Here is a 21,006-nt window from a genome sequence, read left to right on the forward strand (position 1 = left end):
CCTTTCAGATCTGAAACCATGGTCTCTCCCCGATTTAGACAGCCTCTTGTCTCGGCTCCTCCTTCTGGGACCCTAAGGCTTTCGACATGATTAACCGATTTGCTTTCCCTACCTAGCATGTTTATTTTTGTCTTCAAAGTTACTTGTCTAACTAGGGCTAATAGCTTTGAATCATCTGTTGATGTGGTTGTTTAGCGTCTGTCGGCACTTTGACCATGAAATGACACTTTCAGCAGCTTCTAATCCTGTTGCGGAAGTTGGCTGCCTGTTGTGGTATGGCTTGGGCACCGTCAGTTCTGCAACAATTACAAATAAACAGAATTGGATAAATATCTCAGAGAATTGTTCTTTACCTGTCTATTGAAAAGAATGTGATTTCCCACCCTACCCCCCAATTTGTCTTTGCTTTTGGGATTAAAATCCAAGTAGTCCTATACTTCCCAAGGTGTAATTATTACAATTACGTATATTTATTATTACATACATACTATAATTACATTTGCGCCAAATGCGAGACTACACTGGGTTCCTTCAAGATTTATAACGTTAGTCAAATTTGCCTCAAGAAGAACAGTATTTAACACTTATTATATATTTACAGATCCCAGGATTAAAGGATTTGATGATATCAGTCAATACTGTTAGTATTAACTACACTCCATGAATTCACTGCGATTCATTTGTTTAATCAGAATTTTTGATATATTTGCCTAATAATTATTATGAGTGATATTCTCATGGTAATTTAAAAAATAACACCCAGATTTAAAAATTAGGTGTTAAATTAATTTAGATTTGCTCTCATGATTAATTTCATGGGATTAAGCAAACCCATAGTTTTAAAGTAGTGTAAAGTACCTATGAGTTTGTTTTAGAACAGGGTTCCCTGACCTTGATATTATTGATACCCTTAGGGAGGGTGCGGGGGAGTGCTGTCCTGTCCATTATAGTACATTGATGGCATCTTTAGCCTCGGCCCACTAGATGCCAGTAGTGGTCTCACAGCTGTGGTAACCAAAAATATCTCCAGATAGTCACAAATATCCCCCACGAGTGAAATCATCCTTGGTTAAGAATCACTGCTTTAGAATACTTACTTTATATTGAAACCTAATGTATAATATCATCATATTCAAGTGTTTAATTTCTTCCAATAAATTAATTACAGTGGGGGTATAAAAACACATGGCGAAGCAGGTAGGAGATTTTACTGGTTCAGAAAATGAGATTTTAACTTTTGAGAGTGACTTGCTTTTGGAATTTGGTAGAAAAAGATAAATTATCATGCAAGTTAGTTTTGCGACATAAATTCAGCAATAAATTCAACATCTCACGTAGAGCGCTAAGAGTTACTGTTTCCAAGTTTCATGTGTGTGCATCATACGAATTCACCGAAGCAATGTTCTCCTCTTCATTAAACCTGCTTTGGTCTGAATGTTTATGTGAGAGTCATGTACAATGTTGGCCTTCCAGAGGGGCACAAGGATGGGTGCAGACACCACGTTTGTGCGGAAACAGTTTAGGAAGAGAAGAGAAAATAATGTACTGCTTCCTGAGATGGACGTGAGGAGACGTGCAGACGTGCCGGCGGTGTAGAGTGAAGGAGAAGCTGATGAAGTTCATGTTCCAAGCTGTTCCATGCAGAGGCTCCTCCCAAAGCCTAATTTAGTATTTGTAGATTTTTACTCGTTTTCTTAAAGCCTTGTGCCACCTGTAAGACCTGGATCTGTCCCTGATCTTGGGGTTTCTAAGACTGGAGAGAACGTGAAACTTTGGTTAGGGATGAATATATTAGCAAGGGTCTTTGAAAGATGGACATGTGTAAGTTGTCTTTGTTGCAAAAGTAGTTTGGAAACTCCATGTGTACATCTACTCAAAAGTGGTAGATTGCATCTCAGGGAGATGAACTGTGCCAGGGCTGTCTGTTTCCCAGCCACTTCTCTTCCTCTGTACACTTGGAGAACTCACAACCCCTGATAAGGGCGGGGAACATCCCCTGTCCTGTGATTTCGAATATCCTTTAGACTATGGCACAGAGGGTCAAAGGCAAAGATTTGAAATCATAATCTTAGTATAATGAAATACTAGTGAGCCTTGGTGCTGGGCATCTGATTAAAAGTGACAGGTGCCTTGTGTCAAAGGCAAACCCTGAGAGAAAAATGGAAAGGGTGTCCATACACAAGATCTGGTGAGAAAGTAGAGGAGAAAGAGTTGAGGGGCCCTGTTGAACTGCCGGGTGGAAAGGAAGCAGTAGGAGGTCCATTGTCATTTCACGTGGGCAGGGATTATCGTCAAGGACAGGGGACGAGGGGCCAGCGGGATAAACCTGAAGATGTCTGGGTGTTTTGTCATACTCCCTTGAAACCTGCGGTTACGTCTGCCTCACATCTAGGGATGGACTGACCTCAGGAAGAATCTCTCTCATTCTACCCAAACTTTGGAATGATCTTTAAAATGCACAGATTTGACTCTGCAGGCTGTTGGGGCTGCTTAATTTTGAAATTCACCAAGTTTTTTTATGGATTTTTTTTGTAGCTTTAAGAGATCCTCGGTTTTATTCCTGCCCCATTTACAAGAAGCCAGTACGAACGGACTTGAACTACATCGCCACTGTGGACCTCAGGACAGCCCAGGTCCCTGAACACTGGGTGCTCCGTGGGGTTGCCCTCCTCTGTGATGTCAAGTAGCCTGGGGTGTGTCCCTACCGAAAACTTCAGAAAATGCAGGGTCTGAATTACCCTAACCTTTATTTGTCTGTGAGTGCTGAACAATGTTGATCACGCAGGTTGATCATGCAGCTAATGAGCTGTGTAGGTTTTCCCTACTCCTTTGTTGGACGCTTAATCACTTTTAACCTGCTTCATCCTAATGACCAACCCTTGTGTTTATTGAAAAGTTATTTGGTGATTTAAAAGCAAAACTTAACAACTTCCTAATGAAGTGTGGCCTGAAAATCCACAGTAATGCATTCAGGTCTAAAGACAGGGTAGGTCAAGCAGACATTTCCTTGAATGGATTATTCTTCCGCTAATGTGGTTCTGGAAACAGCCCTGTTCACTAAGGTAACAGGCAGGTTTGTGCTGATTTTGCTTCTATGGCCTTTTGCATTTAGGTCAGGTTAAGAGATTTGTTTTCATAGCTCAAGCAGCCATTTGGGAAGACCTTTTAAAACAATGGAAGGAAGTAGATGATTGGGTTAAGAATGTGAATCGATGAATAGACAATTCATTTAATCCTAGAGAATAAACATATAGAATGATATTCAACCCCACTGATAATTAATAATGAGATACTGATATTTGTTATAATAAAAAATATGAAGGCTGGAAGTGATTTGTGGTGAGGTCTTTGTAAAAGTGATATGCTTAGAGATTCCTAGAGGGATGGAAATCAACCTGTTCTTTTTGTAAAATAATTAAATATCCAAGCACAGAAAGAGCCATAAAAATGTTCATATGCTTTGAGTCTTATCTTCTCTCCTGGAAATCTATACCAAGAAAACAATTGAAGAGGCTGAAGTAATTTATATATCAAAATGTATTTAATAACAGAAAACAGTGGGAGCGCCCTACGTGTTCAACACTAAGTCTATAGTTACGGAAGTTAAGGGATGTGAGGCAGCCACGATAAACAGGATCAAAGCTTTCTTAGCATGGAAATGGTAAACATGTAGTATGAGGTGAAAGATACACCTCAGAAAATATCGGGTTGACTTGAAATGGTGTAATGACTGGAAGACCAGGCAAAGAATAGAAGTCAGTTGGTGTGGGGGCCTCTTATTAATAAAGAAAATACTATCTGTGGAACTCTTCATATGTTTTTATTTCAAATCCTGTTTGTGAATTATAAACTGCTTCATCTATAACTTATTGACTAGAAAACCTGGTCAGAATTAAATTAGAGCTGTGGTCTACAAATGATTGCTTAAATTCGCGTCTAACTTTGTGTTTCTGGTGATAAACCATTTTATAGGAAGGAAGGGCTGCAAGGAAGCAGGTGTGGGTCCCTCTCATTTTATGTTAATTATGGTCAGAGCTAGGTCTGGGGGGGGGTTCATGGGACCCCACCCATCTTGGACAATACTCTTTTCATTTGAGCAGCTTCTGCTGGTCTGAATTACTATATACTAGTTGATTGTGGGAATTGTGGTAAGGCAATCATTTTATTTTGAAGAACAAATAATAAGATGTAGAAATGACGTGAATTAATAAAGAGCTGTTGATGAATGTCAAAGTTATAACTGCTATTTCCCAGCCAGGGAGCAAGTGCCATTGAGTATCCAGAAATAAGCTTTCAAAACGAGGTTTCTTATCAAGTTAACTTGTGGAAAATGCATAATTCATCTAATTTTGTGAAACGAAATTGTTGGTATGTACATACAAGTCTTTGAGACCCAAAGTGGGAAAGGACACCATGGAGACAACTAGAAATTTTTAGGGACAAATTCAATAAGGAATGTCACTGAAGAAGTGAAGAGCCAACGATGCCCCTTTCCACACCACCTCCAGCTCTCACCCTGCAGCTCCCACCCGCAGAAGGTTCTCGGCTTCTACTGAATTGGGTGTGGGGCAAGAGAGGACCAACTCATTGACTCTTCCAGGTGATGGGAAGAGTCGCCAACTGCTTGCGTGAGGAGAAAACAACACCCAGTGAGGGTATGGGTGTCATTGCCGAGTCTTTGTCATCATCTCAGTAGTGATTTCCTTAAAAAATTACTTCAGTGTGTCTGATTCCTGTGTGTCAGGAACAACGGTGGGAAAAAAAATGCCTGCATTCCCTGACTTTAAGGACTTCATATAAGAGGACTAGACACAGAAAATTAGCCACTATTCAGGTGTGTAACTTCACATGATCTCAACATATGAATGTATAGTATGACACATGTATGAGATTCATAGAGGGACATACAGAGATTGGAGTTCTCCACTCCAAAGGAAAATGCCGGGTGCTAGGAGCGAGGGAGACCACAGCCATTCAGGTGTCACGGATTAGTAGGCAGAAGCCACACTACAGCATCCCTGCTTAACAGAAGACACCAAGTGTACCAGCAGCAAGGAACTCCCCTGAGCCAAAGCAGCTACTTGTGGAGGCCGAGAAAATTAAGGCAATCCCACCTCGAGTTTAGCATTAGCACAAGTACAGCCATCTTAGCTTTGGCAGCCATCTCAGGCCCTTGTGACCAAGGGCTGAACTTTCCCCTACTTTACTTTAGTTCCAGGGACCCCCACCCTGCTTTAGTTCCAGGGACCCCACCCTGCTTTAGGTACAGGAATACCTAACCCTGTAAACACTTCCAAGAAAGTACCTGACCCTGTAAAGAGCCTGGCAACAGCTAATCAGCTTACTACAGAAAAGTCTGAAACTTCTCCTCCCCCACCCCCAGCCTCTTGTAAGACCCACAAAAACCCCTGCCTTAACTAGCATCGGGGTCCAAGTCCCTACTCTGCTGCGTCGGGTATACTTGGGCCCAAGCTTAAGCTTGTCAAATAAACCCTCATGTGATTGCATCGGTGTTGGCTCCTTGGTGGTCTCTTGGACATGAAAACTTGGGCATTACACTGCTGTCTGGCTTTTCCTGGTCCCCTGGTTCTCCTGGGCAGGGGGCAGGTATTGGCGACTCTCTTGATGCAAACGAAGTCCTCCCAGAATTGAGACAAAAGAAAACACTTTGCCACATCAGAACTGTCCTGATGTGTGGGGCTTTCCACTTACCTCTGTCTCCTCTGAGCTTTAAGGGAGCAGTGGCAAGCGTCGACCCATTCAGCAGCAGCAAGGCCAGGTCCCCATCAGGGGACGTGGCAAAGCCACAGCCCAGGCGTTCTTGAGCAACCTCTCTACCATGGGTGGTTTCCCTATGGAGACCTCATGTGACTGGGCCCTAAGGAAGGGCAGCTCTGGAGAGGTGACATCTACGTTTAGATCTGAAGGACAAGGGAAAACCTCTCCCACCTGCCAGTACTAGGGAGCCTTCTCTTGCTTCCTAATGAGAGGAAGTGAGCACAGGAAGGGTGACAGGAAACCCAGCCTGGAGTGGGAGGGCGGAGGAGGGCTGCTTCCTAAATGGAATTTCAAACCTTGTTTGACTGCTGCCAGCTACAGAGCAGTGGCCTGTGGAAATCCTGTGTTCCCAAGTCACTCGAGTGAGAAGCACTTCTTAGTGTTAAATGCTATTTGTGATGGAAAAGTCTTGTCAAGAATTCGACAGTAGGAGACAGGATGAGGCAAATCACGAGTGTTATGTAGTTAAATGGCTTGCAGGAGTCTCCAGTGCAGACAAAGTGCACGGCATCGGCAATATCTTTATTAGTGATAAATTTGCGCTCAAAGGTGCAAAATTACAAAAAAATTTGATATGTTGCCGTATACTGATAATGTAGTTGACAGATTTTTTGCAGCATAGAAATCTTTAGTAATGATAAGGGTAATAAAATATATACATGAGCAGTTTTCTCTTAAAAGATGTAATTTCCACTCCCACTCAGATCTGCAACGTATTTTTTCCTATGTCAGACCCCGCTGAAGTGCACAATTGCTTTTACATTTTATTTTATTCATTTTTTAAATTAAATTTAATTTTTTTTCAGTGTTCCAGAATTCATTGTTTATGCACCACACCCAATGCTCCATGCAAAATGTGCCCTCCTTAATACCCACCACCAGGCTCAACCCCCCCAAAACCCCTCAGTTTGTTTCTCCGAGTCCACAGTCTCTCGTGGTTTGTCTCCCCCTCCAATTTCCCCCAACTCCCTTCTCCTCTCCATCTCCCAATGCTTTTACATTTTAAATACTTTTCTCTTGCAAGTGCTCAGAGTGATTTTTAAAAATTATATTGTGTAACTGATGACGTTGATGGGAAGCCCGCAGCAGCCCATCAAAATAATACCTCTTAAGGGTAAACAAATGGTCTACTTCTATTCACAATATGGTCCTCCAGATTGGGCGAATGCTTTGGAAGACCAATAAACAAATCAGTAGCTTGTGAAAACACAAGGACATCTAATAGTTTCGGCTGGTAATTTTTGTGGCTTTTAGTTTTAGTAATTTTTGCAGTTTATGCATTCTAGTCAATTGACTGACATCTGTCGTATCCAGAACGTGCATTTGAAGAATCCGCATATACCACCACGTTGAAGAAGAAGAGAAAATTCGAGGTCAGCTTTAGAATCAGAGAGGAACTTGGCTAAGACCCTGAACCCATGAACGCATTCTTATTTATCTTAAATGGTGAGTTCCATTCCGTGTCGCATGTGAAACCCAATGAACTTGACCTAGGCAAGAGCAGAATGTGGTGTTGACCCAGTCTGCACCCGAGGGCCTTTCTTGGTTCTGTTCATCAGGCTGGAAAAGCCATAGAGCAGAGCAGCCCGACAGACAGTACTTATGGGCTGGATCCTACTCTCACCTGGATGAGAAGACATGAAAAAATAGAGATTCAGTGCGAAGGAAGGAACCCGGGGGGTGGGAAGAAGTATCCTGAGTGGGGCAGGGGTGGGAGGTGGATAAGAAGGCGGGTCAGGTTTGTTTACAGACACTGTTAGAATGCAATTTATTAGCAGTAATTCTGGTGATCAAGACAATGAACGAGTAAATGGCCCTTTAAAAATTTGCTTTTTTTATCCCTTGGATCTCAAAGGTTTCGTTACAAAATGCCAGTGGTATTATGTTCTAACGTTAGAATTTCAGGGCCTCAAAGGGTAGACTCTGAGATTTTATAAAAGTCCTATCAGCTCCCACCTCTTAGGAACACTCATCAAACCACTGTGTGAATTTGGCTAATGAGTCTTCTTCCTAGCCTTCTTTGTACCTTCTCTGATTTAAGACTCCATTTAGTTTCCCAAGGCTCCAGATTTATAGGCAAGCTTAGTTGTTTCCAAGTTTGAGCTTATGTTGGGCGCATATGGGGCCAAGATCGGGAGCCTTGTTCTGTCTTTAATTTCTATGCCAAACGCCATTTTTCACTGGGCTCTACATTATTGTTCCTTGCTGTGTGTCGTGTGGATAGAGCCAAGACATATTGTGCAGTGCGAAGCTCTGCCCCTGCTCTGGTAAGGTCTTATGATTACTGTTAATACCTTTCTTCATGTATTTCTTCACTTAGGCTAATACGCGTAACATTCATATCAAATGTAATCACAAACAGAGTTGCCTGGAAAGCCAATTAGGTTTTCCCCACGACTTGTGCAAGAGTCAGTTTTAATAAGGCCACATACAGTGTTCATGGGTACTTGAGAAGGGAGAAAGATTAAATGTGATGAAAGACGCCCACGAGATTGCCTGGAAAGTCACACGATGGGGAGAGTGGGAAAGGATTAAGAAGCAAAACCTGTGTTCTGGGTGGTTGTGAGCACTCCCCTTGACTGTGGTCGCACTTTCAAATTCGTTCTGTGGTGCTTCCTTTCCCTCCCCTCAGTCTGCCAGGGTGTATCCACTTATAATTTATTTATGCAAATACTTAAAGCAAGTCCCTGGAGACTTGTAGAAAAAGAGCTTATAAAACATTTTTGTGTTTTATCATTTGAAAAGTGATCATTTGCATGCCCCTATGAAACTTTTTGCTATTCTAGCGAATAGTGAAAATGTTCTCAATGTCTCAGGAATACAATAAATCACTATTGTTCACATCTTAAATCCCCTGATACATTATACCTCTGATTTTGAAGATTTATTCAAGTACAAATGAGGGTCGTTATAAAAGACGGACACTGTAAGCTGAATTATATTCTTGCAAAACAAAAATCTAGGTATTTTGATTGTAGTAGGAAACAGGCAACTGTGCATTAATTGGAATATAGTTAATGCATATGTCTGCTGTGCTTTCCCCTACTTTGGTTTATTTTTGTTTGTTGTTTGTTTTCCTAATCGGTTTCCCCCATGCTAACTGTCTACTACAGTCTTAAGTGAAAAACAAAACAAAACAAAACAAAACAAAACAACAGAATACATTATTTGGCCCATATTGATACCATGGAAGGATGGGGAATTTACAGGTAAATCTGGGCTGTGCATAAAACAGACAACTTTTCCAAGTTGATATTGAAGGTGTGGAATCATTGCACGTTTAATTATTTTGATCCCTGCTAACACTAACATTCACTCTAGATGTAAGTATACTACTACTTACACAAATATGTGTTATGTACAATACATAGAACAAATATGAAAGGTTCTAAGATCATTGTCTTGTCTGTGAATGAAAGTCAACTAGCTGGTTTCATGAAAGTTTATATCCCTCTTTTATAGTGTATGACTGAGTCTTTAGGTGAATGGTAAAAGAGAATGAGGAATCATCTGGGAATTAAATAAACCTTAGCAATCTCAGTTCACACCAGCCTCTTCCTGATCAGTAACAATACGTCTTATGGGGAAAGAAGACACCAGACAGAGCCCGTCGTACTGCTGCGTCGTGTGGGTTTGTATCTTGATGTGGTGATGCCCTCCTGGTTCTACTGGGGCACAGCCCCCAGCGCCCAGTGTGTGCTCTAGGGAAGCTCGTATGGGGAGTTTTGGCATTGCAGGATCTACAACCTCTTACACAAATCCCAAGGTGGTTTATAGTCTTCTGTTGACTGGGACAAACCTTGGCCAAGCTGTGAAACCTTCAGATTGTGTCTTGGCAGAAAGACCTTTTCCTCTACCCCATGGCCACCTTCAGTTACATCCTTGGCTCTCAGCAGCTTGAACTGCTAATGACTTAAGATGAGCCGCCCTGGGAGGAACTCTTCCATTTAGGCAGAGACCCGGACTTAAAGACACTTTTGCATGGGATGCCTCACCAGCCTAGACTGTTCTTTCCCCCTCCAGCCAAAGTTTTCATGGAGTCATCTTTACAATGTGGGGGGGCATGGTTGACCCCTGGTTATGACAGGTTGTCTTTCAAATTTAGCCTCATGTTAAAAGGACAACTCTGCATCTCATACACGGAGACCATAAACAGAAGCTGGGGGTTCAAACCTATCCTGGCCTATTTCAGTAGAATTACTATTACTGCTATTTTGTTCTAAAATGAGAAGTTCAGGAATGTCACAACCAAATGGCACCCCAGGATAATAGTTGTAAACCTGAAATCTCCTGGTCTACTCAATCACTCCATTTGGTCATATTCTTTAGGCTCTAAGTACTTCACTAAAGGAGGCTATGTTAACAAGGAGCATCTTTATTTAAATTCATTTAGCCAACATATGGTACATCATTAGTTTCAGATGTAGAGTTCAGTGATTTACCTGTTGTATATAACACCTAGGACTCATCACATCGCATGCCTTCCTTAATAGCCATCACCCAGTTACCCCATCCCCCTACCCATCTCCCCTTTTGTAACCCTCGGTTTCTTTCCCATAGTGAAGAGTCTTTCATGGTTTGTCTCCCTTTCTGATTTCTTCCTATTCCGTTTTCCCTCCCTTCCCCTATGGTCCTCTGTGCTGTTTCTTATATACCTCATATGATAAAACCGTCTGATAATTATCTTTCATGAGCATCTTTATACATAATCATGACACTAATCAAAGGCACAGAGCCTACACTGTGACAAAACGTTCACAGGAAGAAGTCAGAGTTCTAAGTGAGGACGCTAATACCCGTACCTCCATATCAAGCCCTTACTTCCAGCTCTGCTCAGCAGAAGCTTCTAGTTTTCCTACCTTTACCATCTACTTGCCCGGTTCAAATCACCTGGTGGTGGCTGTCATCATCTGGGGCACAATAGGAACAGGAGTGTGAATAACTAGGCTCTGGAGGTCCTGCCTGGAACACTTCCTCTTGAGACACTCCCTGTCCCCAGCTGGCTGCCTGGGCATGCTCTTTCTTGACCACTCAGATGCCTGGAAGATGGCGGGGTGATCAGAGAAAGAGGAACATTCGGCACTCACAGACTGGCTCAGACTCACAGATGAAATCTACCATCTGCTGGCTGCGTAAATTTGTTGGAGTTGATTAGCATTTCTGAGACATTGTTTTCTCATCTGCAAAATGGGTATGTAGTACCTTTCATGGGAGGCTGTTGTGAGGGACAATAGTGACAGACAACAAGAAAGTGCACAAAACAGGAGTGCTCAGCAAAGGAGAGTTCCTCTCCTCTACCTGTTATAGGTCAATTCACACAAGGAAGAGTGGGGCGGGCGGCCACCACCTGGCCTGAGGACATTCTAAGGAGATGACGCTGATGTCAACATCCTTCTATATAAGCCATTACCCCCTTTCGCTCCCTCAATGCCATTCCCTTTGTTTTCAGATTATAAGAGAACTGATTTCTTGGGTTTCTTTCATCCTTACTGTTTTGCTGTGAGTGTGTTTGAAGGTCAATTCCAAACCAAAGCTTTGCAATCTACAATTTTTCTCTGCATGGTATGTCATAAATATACTAAGTGTGTATACTAATATGCCATTGGATGCTGATGTCTGATGCTGTTACTCACGCTGTTGTTGTCAAGCGATACCGCTCGTTCTTTGCCATTGTCCAGACTAGTGCAACAGATTCTTTATTTCATTCACCAACCAGTTGTGAAATGACAAAAGGAAGAAGTAAAATGAACAATAGATACTGGGTTGAAATCAAAGTTACTAATTGTGTGTGTGTGTGTGTGTGTGTTTTAAGAAACCTCAATTTGTGGGGCACCTGGAGGGCTCAGTTGTTTGAGTGTCTGCCTCTTGATTTCGGCTCAGATTGTGATCTTAGGGGTGGGAGATCAAGCGTCCCTGTCAGACTCTGTGCTGGGCGTGGAACCTGCTTAAGATTCTTTCTCTCCCTCTGCCTCCCCCCACAGGTGTGCATGCACACTCATGCCGTTTCTTTCTCTCAAAAAACCCACAAAACCCTTAATTTGTTAAAGTATTTTTTTTTTAACCCTGGGTGTACAGCAGAGTCATCTGGGGACCTTTAAAAACCTGTTGTTGCCAGGGCTTCACTACAGTCTACTAAAATAAAAATATCTAAGGGAAGGGCCAGGGCCTCCTGTTAAAGCAGCTTGGATCCAGAACCACTAGTTGAAGGAGTGAATGATTGCAGACTACTAACGCTCATCAATAAAGTAATGAGGAAACTTATGTTTGTGGTTCAAACAGCTTAGAGCAATTATGTAACTGGAGAGTTGCAATGCTAAAAGTACCTTTAAAATATGATATTAGAATGTTTCTCATTTTTTTTAATGTTTCCCCTATTTTAAAAATTTTTTTATTTTTAGTTTATTTCAGAGAGACAGAGAGAGAGAGCGCACGCACCAGCATGAATGGGGGAGGGACAGAGGGAGAGGCAGACTCCCTGCTAAACAGGGAGCCTGACATGGGACCTGATCCCTGGGCTCTGGGATCAGGACCTGAGCCAAAGTCAGATGCTTAACCCACTGAGCCACCCAGGCATCTCCTATGTTTCTCCTATTAATACTCTCTTTTAGTCTCCAACTTTCAAATCTTTATTATAAAACATTGTTGCTGAATTCTGTATCCTCTATGAACCCAAGAAGCAAAAAGATTCTTTTCTAAAAAATTTAAAGAAATTGTAATTATTTGACTGAATTGTTTATAGGTTTATTAAATGGTTTTATTTATATTTATTAGAGAGTTTGTGGCAGAATGTATGTTTTAATTGACTGTTTTCAGCTTTGTTGAGGACTAATTGACAATTAAAAATTGTGTCTCTTTAAGGTGTAAAACTTAATGAGTTGGTATTTGTACACATTGGGAAAAATCACCACAATCAAGTTAGTCAACGTGTCCATCCCCTCACAGAGTTAGCCTCTTTTTTGTGCCTGTGGGAAGAACTGCTATGAAAATATACCACCTGAGCATTTATTCTTTATTAGAAGTGTGGCACGAGGCTATCCGCGTTCTTAGACTTTATGCACTCAAGTCACGTGGGGATCTTGTTACCAATGTAGATTAGAATCTGTGGGGCTGGGAAGGGGCCCGAGGCTCTGCATGTCTAGCAAGCTCCCCGATGGTACCAACGCCGCCTACATGACAGCATGTATCTCTAAGTGGATTTTGAAGCTGTTTTTAATACATATGACTTTACTTATAAGCTAGCTTGTAATTCGACTGGCCGCGAGCATGGCAGCGAGTGGAATCCCGTAAGAGGAGCTCGGCTTCAGCCCACGTATGCCACAGTCCTTGACCATAAGGGAACTCTTTCTGTCATCCAAACCTCCCTTGGCACGTGAATTCAGTTCTCCCTGGGGCACAGCCCTTCTGTTGGCTCAAAGTTCATGTTAGGTCTTCAACCTTTGCTGTATTCAGATCCATTTGGGATTGAGTCTACTTTTTCAGCCATCCTTGTTGAAAGCGGACCCAGTGATCCAATGTCAGCGCTCTGTCGTGTAAACTGCTCCTTCTTCTCGTGTTTCTATAAAGGGCTTCTGTCTGGACTGGACCCTGTTCTCACACATATAGGTGATGCTGCTGCAGACAATTAGGACCTTTCCACCTTGTGTTCTATATTAAGGCATTGCCCTCAGCATCACCCAAGTGTATGTTATTTGGGGTTTAACACACGCTGATTCATACTAATAAATATTGTAAGTCCCCCCCACCAAAAAGATACATACTCATTTAGGACCACTGTGTCTTTGCAGTGAGTTGACTCCATGATTACGTAATGTTTTTCTTTAATGTGGGTAATATTCCTTCTCCTGATGTTTCTTTGTTTGGTACTAATATTCCCACTCAGACTTATTTGGATTATGTTTTTCTACCCTTTCTTTTTGACCTATCTATGCCTTTACCATTTTCTCATGGTAAGAACAGGGACAACTTTCTTTAAAACTTACTACATTTTACGTAAGAGCGGAATATAGGGTTTTTCTGATTTCTTAAGGTAAAATCTCAGTGTTAATATGCCCTCAGTCTCTTTATGCTTTTGGCGAGGGTCAGGACCCTTCTTTCTGCAAAGACAAAGTAATTTGCTGTGTTAAAATGCTTAGTTTTCAAGGTGTTTGCAACCTCGCTTGTATATATATTAACATTTTACTTAAAACCAGTTACTTTCATTTCCCATGAAGGCCGAAACAAATTACTACAAATGTGGTGGCTTAAAACAAAGGAAATATATTCCCTACCGTTCTGTAGGCCAGAAGTCCAAACTCCGCGTGCCAGCAGGGCTGTGCTCCCGGTGCAAGCTCTAGGGGAGGATCCGTGTTTGCCTTTTCCAGCCTTTGGTGGCTTCTAGCTTCCCTCGGCTTCTGGCCGCCTTACTCCCCTCCCTGCCTCTTTTTTTTTTTTTTTTTTAAGATTTCTTTATTTGAGAGAGAGAGACAGAGCAGGGGGAAGGGCAAAGGGAGAGGAAGAGAGAAAATCCCAACCAGACTCTCCACTGAGCCAACACAGGGCTTGATCGTAGGACCCTGAGATCATGACTTAAGCCGAAATCGAGTCAGATGCTTAACTGACTGAGCCACCCAGACACCCCGCTCTGCCTCTGTCTTACCTTTTCCTCTGTGTGTCTCATCGCTCTCAGTCGTTTCCTTATAAGGACACTCACCGTGGCATTGACAGCTCACCCAGATAATCCACGGTAATCTCATTTTAGAATTCTAAATGGACTCAAAGGCCCCTTTGCTTTATGAAAGTATATCTCAAAGACCTTTTTTCCTTATAAAGTAATATTTACAGGTTCCAAGTCTTAGGACGTAATGTCTTTGGGTGGGAATATTCAGCCTACTGCCCAGTGTTATTTTACTTTAAGAGTATACAAACTTTTCTTGAACATCACTGTTCCTGAGGGTTAATGGTTCCAGAGGCATTCCATAGTCGAAAGGAAGGTCAGTATGCAGGGTTCTTTGGTATGGGGTTTTTAACCGATAAAAATCATCAGAATAAAGTGAAAACTTATTGAATATTTACAGCGTGCCAAGCCAGATACAACATCTTTAAAGACTAGCTACTAGAAAGATCGTGGTAGTGCCAGCAGCACTCAAATACCTGGGAGCCTGGTAGGAATGCATGATCACATCTGCTCGGTCAGAATCTGCATTTTAGCAAGATTCCTATTGATTTGCTTGAACATGAAGGTTTGACAAAGTTCTTTTCTGTATTAGTGCCTTTAACACTCATCATTATTGTAGGCATTATTGTCAGCACCTGTTTCACAGACAATGAACACAAGACTTAGAAAGTTTGGGTAACTTGCTCAAAGCCACTGAGTCAGCAGGGGTGGACCCTATAATCTCGGCCAGATCTGCCTTTTGCACCTGGTACCATTAACCCTGCCTGATGTCCTGCCTCTTCATACAGCAAACAATGGCTGTTGACTCATTAGAAACACAGGGAAAGCTACTTTCTGGCAGCTCTTTAAGTCCCAAGAGTTTCTAGTGTACGCCAGGCTTTTCCACGCTAGTCAGTTACTCAATACCGTCCTACTGGGTTCCCTGAGAAAAGCATTTCTGGATAGTATCATCTTAGATAAATTCTATAAATCTGCTAAAAGGAGCAGTTAGTCATTGCTTGCATGTTGATTAATGAAATGACTTTTATTTTGTAGGAAATGAAAATGCCATTTAGAATCGGAACAGGAGCGGAACCCTTGCCATCTACTTCCTGCTCATTTGTGTAGAAAAGAAAGAGGACAGGCAGGCACTGCACAGAAGAGAGTGGGATCTTGCCAGTGGTCTATGAACATACTCATAAGGGCTTTGGGGCACTTTCTGTCTCTCAGCAACTTTGCACCGACTGATTTAAATTAATCACTTCTCAGGAAGTGATATTAGGTGGGATGCTTCTCAGATGACATGAGTGTTCCCTTCACTGTCCTTTGAGCATCAAAAATCGTTTTCCTTGCAGACCTCCTTCCATCATAAATTGCGGTCATGAATTCTCCACATCGTGTTTATTAACAAAAACACTGTTCTTCAAACAAATATTCATGAAGAATTATCAATCCTTATTTGTAAACATTGCATTGTAGACTTATTTTATTCATTGGGATGACAGTAGGGTAAAAACTCACTCTGCCAAGTCACCCTATAGGTGTTTTACCCACAGTGTCTCATTTAAGCCCAGACAACCCTCTGAGGTTAAAAAGTAATATCTTCCTTTTACATAAGAGAAAATGAAGAGGCCAAGGACCTCACTTTGCCGCAGGCCAAGATGACACGTCCAGTAAATGGTGGAGTGCTCCTGGCTCTCGAGCTCATGGACTTTCCCTGGGAGCTCAGGATTCAGTCCCATAGCTCCTTCATTAATCTGAGCTAGTCCTCATCAGCTTGCCCTGAAAGTCAGCTTGGACACAAATGCTTCTCTGTTGGTTACTCCTTGACCTTCATGTTCACTCAGGGTCAAAGAGCCTACACGGCTCATTTCTTAGACGTGCTTTGGCCTTGCGGAGTCTCAGCCACAGGTTGCTTGTTAACTCTAGGAGAAGTAATCTTAGGATCACTCACTCAAGGAAAAGGCTGTTTTTACATTGTGATAGAGGAAAAGAAGACAGTTGCAATGGTACATGTCATTAAAAACATAAAATCCCTGATGATGAAACTCTTCAGTTGTAGACACTCCCATGAGTTCAGCTCACTCCTCATTCACGTGCAGCTGTTTATTGTTCAGAGTTTTCTCAGATCGGAGATGCACAGAGTCCTCATTCAAGAGTGCTTATCTTTTATACAAAGGGTTCACATTGAACAAAATGAGTACACAATTTTTGGAGGCATTGCTGGTGATGAGAATGACAGGTCCCTTCTGGAATGGCTCCATGCTGGGGTAGAGCTGAGGCTTTGATGTATTATGAAGTGAGCCCACAGCCAAGCAGTTTGGAATCCTTCCCCACTGGAGAAGATTCATATTAAAGATGGGGAAGTGATCTTACAGCAGAAATTCACAGTTAAAAGTTCACCTTACTCGTATTCCCCTAGGTATGCAAAAATGTGATGTGAATTAAATCACCCTGAAAGGAAAAAGAACTCACACATTTATCTGAGGCAAGCAATATGAATCTATATGCTCTATAACTCATTGTTTAGACATATTTTGAAGCCATGTAACAAGTCAAGAAAATGCAACTAAGACCAAGTTCTTTTGCCATTAACCTTTTAGTACAATTTGGGCAATAATTGTATTATCTGTTTTTGAATTTATAATAAGAATTGCAACCCAAATGGTTTTACCTTGTCCCTGAAGATTCAGTTAAAACTGGCTTAAATTTCATCTTACTTGCAGTGTGAAGCCCAACCTTTCTTGCAATTTATTGGATGATTCTTGGCTGCTTATGGCTCAGTCAACTCTGGCTTTGATTTCTTGATCTTCTGTTTCGTACCTGTACCCAGTGCTTTCTTCTCCATCTCCGTAGTTTTTTCCTTAATTTTTCCAGCACTGATGGCTTATGGTTGCTGTGTACAGTAGATTTTTGCTGATGAGTTGGGTTATATGGTGGTAGAATAACAAAGTACAGCATATGTTAGAAATTAAAATCAAACAGATATTGCTGCTATAAACATGTTTTAGCCACATTTCTATCATACCTACTTTCCTGCCTCCCACCTGTGTTCTCACTCACCACTCCAACCCTCTAATTCTTATTGATTTCTGACATTATTTCTTTGAATATATTTCTCCTCTCCTTTTGGTACTTCCATTGTGCAAATGTTGGCCTGTTTGCTAATGCCCACCTTTCTCTGAGGCTCTGTTCATTTTTCCTATTTCTTTTTTCTCTTTGTTCTTCATATTTCACCATCTCTATTGATCTGTTTTCAAGTTTCTGGATTCTTCCATCAGAGCAATTTGTTTTTGTACTCTGTTAAAGGTTGAATTGTGTGTATAAAGTCCTAAACCTCCAGTAGCAAAGAGTGTGAACTTATTTGGAAATAGGCTTGTTGCAGATGTCATTAATTAAGATGAGGTCATGGTATGATAGGGTGGGTCCTTAACCAATATGTATGGTGTCCTTATAAAGAGGGGACATTTGAACATAGATACATGCCACAGGGAGAACACCATGTGAAAGTGAAGGCAGGGACTGAGGTGATGCAGGAGAAGTAAAGGAACAGATTGCCAGCCAAACACCAGCCAACCACCAGAATCTAGGAGAGAAGCGTGGAGCAGAGTTCTCCTTCATAACCCTCAGAAGAAACCAACTCTGTTGACACATTGACCTCAGACTTCTAATCTCTAGAACGGTGGGACAATAACTTCCATTGTTTAAGTTTCTCAGTTTTTGATATCCTGTTTTTTTTTTTTAAGATTTTATTTATTCATTTGAGAGAGAGACAGAGTACAAGCAGGGGGAGAGGCAGAGGGAGAGGGAGAAGCAGGGACATCTTGTTAAGGAAGCCCTAGCAAATGAATGCACACTCTTTTAGTAATTTCCCCCCCCTCATTTCAGCATTGTGCTTTTCAACTCCGTAATTTCTGTTTGATTCTTTAAATAATTTCTGTCTTTTTATTAGTATTCTCTACTCAATGAATTTCTTAATGAATTTTTATACCTTGCTTTAATTGTTTAAATGGGGTTTTCTTTATTGATTTAACATATTTTCAATAGCTGCTTTGAAGGCTTTGCTTTTAAAGACCAACATCTGGATCCCCTCAAAGGCAATTTCTATTGTTTGCTTTTTTCTTCTGGGTATTAGTTAAATTTCCTGGTTTTTTTGCATGCCTTATAATATTTTTCTTGAAAACCAGACAGTTTTAGATAATAAATTGTGGCAAATCTTGGTACAGACTCCACCTCTCCCCCATAGAACTTATTTTTGTTGTTTGTCTTGTCACTTGTTTATTTGTTTAGAGACTTGGCTGAATGCATGCTGTGCAGTCTATTTGCTCAGGAGCATGTAGGCTCTGAAGTCCCTGCTTAGGTTTTTTTTTTTTTTCCTCCTTGTTTTTGTCTTTGAGTGTAGCTATCTAGGGTAGTTCCTGAGCCAGCTCCTGAGTCATTGGATGAAGGCTGGGCTTGAGCTCCTCAGCCAGTTAGAATTTCCTGATTGTATGTGTATGTAAGGCTTTATCATTGCGTGTCTGTGTGGCTTGGAGGCAGCGTTCACAGTTTAGGGATTTTATAGTTTTGTTCCACATTCAGTCAGGGTCTAGACATTTGCAACCTCCCTCTCTAGTCACCTCTGAGAGGGTTCAGTTTTGAGCATGCACACAGTTTTCCAGATCACCCGGAAGGAGTGCCATTTAGTTTTAATTTAAGCTTCCTAAATTTTGTCTCTGGGTCAAAAGAGCTTATTTTTTAATAAGTGTTTGGTCAGATGTAGAACCTTGTAAGCCTCTTGAACAACTAAGGCTTCTGCCCTTCACTGATGGTTTTCTGTGTGGATTAGGGAATACTTTATCCCACATTCTGCTCTGATTGCCCCCTGAGTGGTTGCAATCTCTTCTGTCCATACAGTTTTTCCAACACCCAGAGCTGAGATCCTTGCATTCTCCTTCGCTGTATCTTTCCTTGGCTTTGTTAACCTTCTGTGCTCTTCCATTTTATTTGTTTTACTACCATGGAACTACAAGTTCTTCTTAAGTACTTACCACCAATATCTGCATTGCTTTTTACACTTTGGTATGCAATTCTTCATGTTCTGTTCCAAATAAATACCTTAATATATCTATATCTAGATTTATATCTATATCTGTATGTATGTATGTATAAAGTAATAGGTATATTAGCTCATTTAATCCTTAAGCAACCATATGATACTGGTATTTAAGCTTTTCCATTTTATACACGGGTCACTGAGACTTTTTCAAGGTCATGTGAATGGCATATGAAATACCGTGAGTCTGGCTGCCATACTGCCTCTCATGATGTGTGAGTGGGCCCAAGCCATCTTGAAAGAACCCACTCAAGAAAGAAGCTTCCTGAGATGAGGGAGCTGTAGGCTGTGAGGAAGGAGAGCTGAATAGGTATATCACAGAGGTCAGGAAGGAGGGCATTGCCTAGTGAGTAGAGAAGAGTGAAAGAATGAACCACACTCTTTAGCCCACTGGAGGCTTGTGGATAATGGGTCAGGCCTGAGTAAAGAAAGAGGAGAGGTTTTGAATTAAATATAGTATTAGACCCTAACTCTAATGACGAAATAATTGGGATTTAAGAAGGCAGCACTGAATTTCTCTCCTTATCTGATTTCTGCCTGCATCAACTGATGGATTGATTCAAAAATTGGACTGAGGGAAATTTAAAATACATCGTTTCAACTTTTTGCAAATAAAACTGGTTGGAGAATGAGGCTTCTGTTGTGCCCCCACGGAGCTTTGCCAAATGTTATCCCAGAATCAACTCCCCCACTTAGTCACAGGCAGTATTGGACAATAGCTCTGCTATTCAAGAAGTAATGAGGGCAGCAGGAGAGACAAGCGAGGGCTTCCTTCAATGGATGTTCTTCCTCCTGGGCATGAGAAGAGTGCAGAATGAGTGCCCTTAATAGCTACCCAAATGAAGTTGTTAAAACAAAATGACTAAAAAATGATGGATTCTTCCACAAATACTAGCAAAAGGCGGGGACACAAATGTGGACAGAGTATCTTTGAGGACAGTGGTTTGTTGGTGTAAAATAAAGCATTCCCTGTAACAGAAGCTCAGCCCATTCCACATTTCAGGGGATATTTTCACATGAGATCCTTTGTACCCTTCTCTTATATGAAGGGAGGACACACAGCACTAACTTGTTTCTATAGTTTCCTTCTCATTTATTTATTTCACTTCATTATTTATTTATACTATTTATGCTTTCCCCCATTCCAGTTCTCCTACTGATTGCAATGCTATTCAAGTTAATCTTCATAAATAAATTATTCCAACAATGGATTAAGTAGAAATTAGTTGACATAATTGTGCATCTGTTTTGGTAACTACAGAATGTGATGTTAAGTATTTTATGCTAACATAAGCTCGCAGTTTCTCTGATCATTAAAATTCTCTAAATAGTAATAAATCACATCCTCCACATTATCCTTAAGGTTCCATTAAAGTCCATGAATTTCAATAGAGAGTGATGAAGGGAAATGAAGAGTTCTTAGCGAGACTCCTGTATTGGATACAACAAAATGGAAAACACACACACTCAGCTTCCTTTCTTAATGAAAGTATTTTTCATT

General features: G+C 41.3%; 1 protein-coding gene across 2 annotated transcripts in view; it reads left to right on the forward strand.

Moving 5' to 3' along the window:
- Positions 1-2,687, forward strand: part of DNAH5 (dynein axonemal heavy chain 5) — a gene marked incomplete at both ends in the record, with an annotated part of 215,917 nt that extends 213,230 nt beyond the window's left edge. For both annotated transcript variants that reach the window (XM_080804575.1, XM_080804576.1), the window contains one exon: positions 2,536-2,687. In XM_080804575.1, the coding sequence (XP_080660701.1) occupies positions 2,536-2,687 (152 nt within the window). The remainder of the gene's footprint in view (positions 1-2,535) is intronic.
- Positions 2,688-21,006: the final 18,319 nt, after the last annotated feature.

Source organism: Martes martes (genome assembly GCF_963455335.1).
Source record: "Martes martes genome assembly, chromosome: 5".
Classification (NCBI taxonomy): domain Eukaryota; kingdom Metazoa; phylum Chordata; class Mammalia; order Carnivora; family Mustelidae; genus Martes; species Martes martes.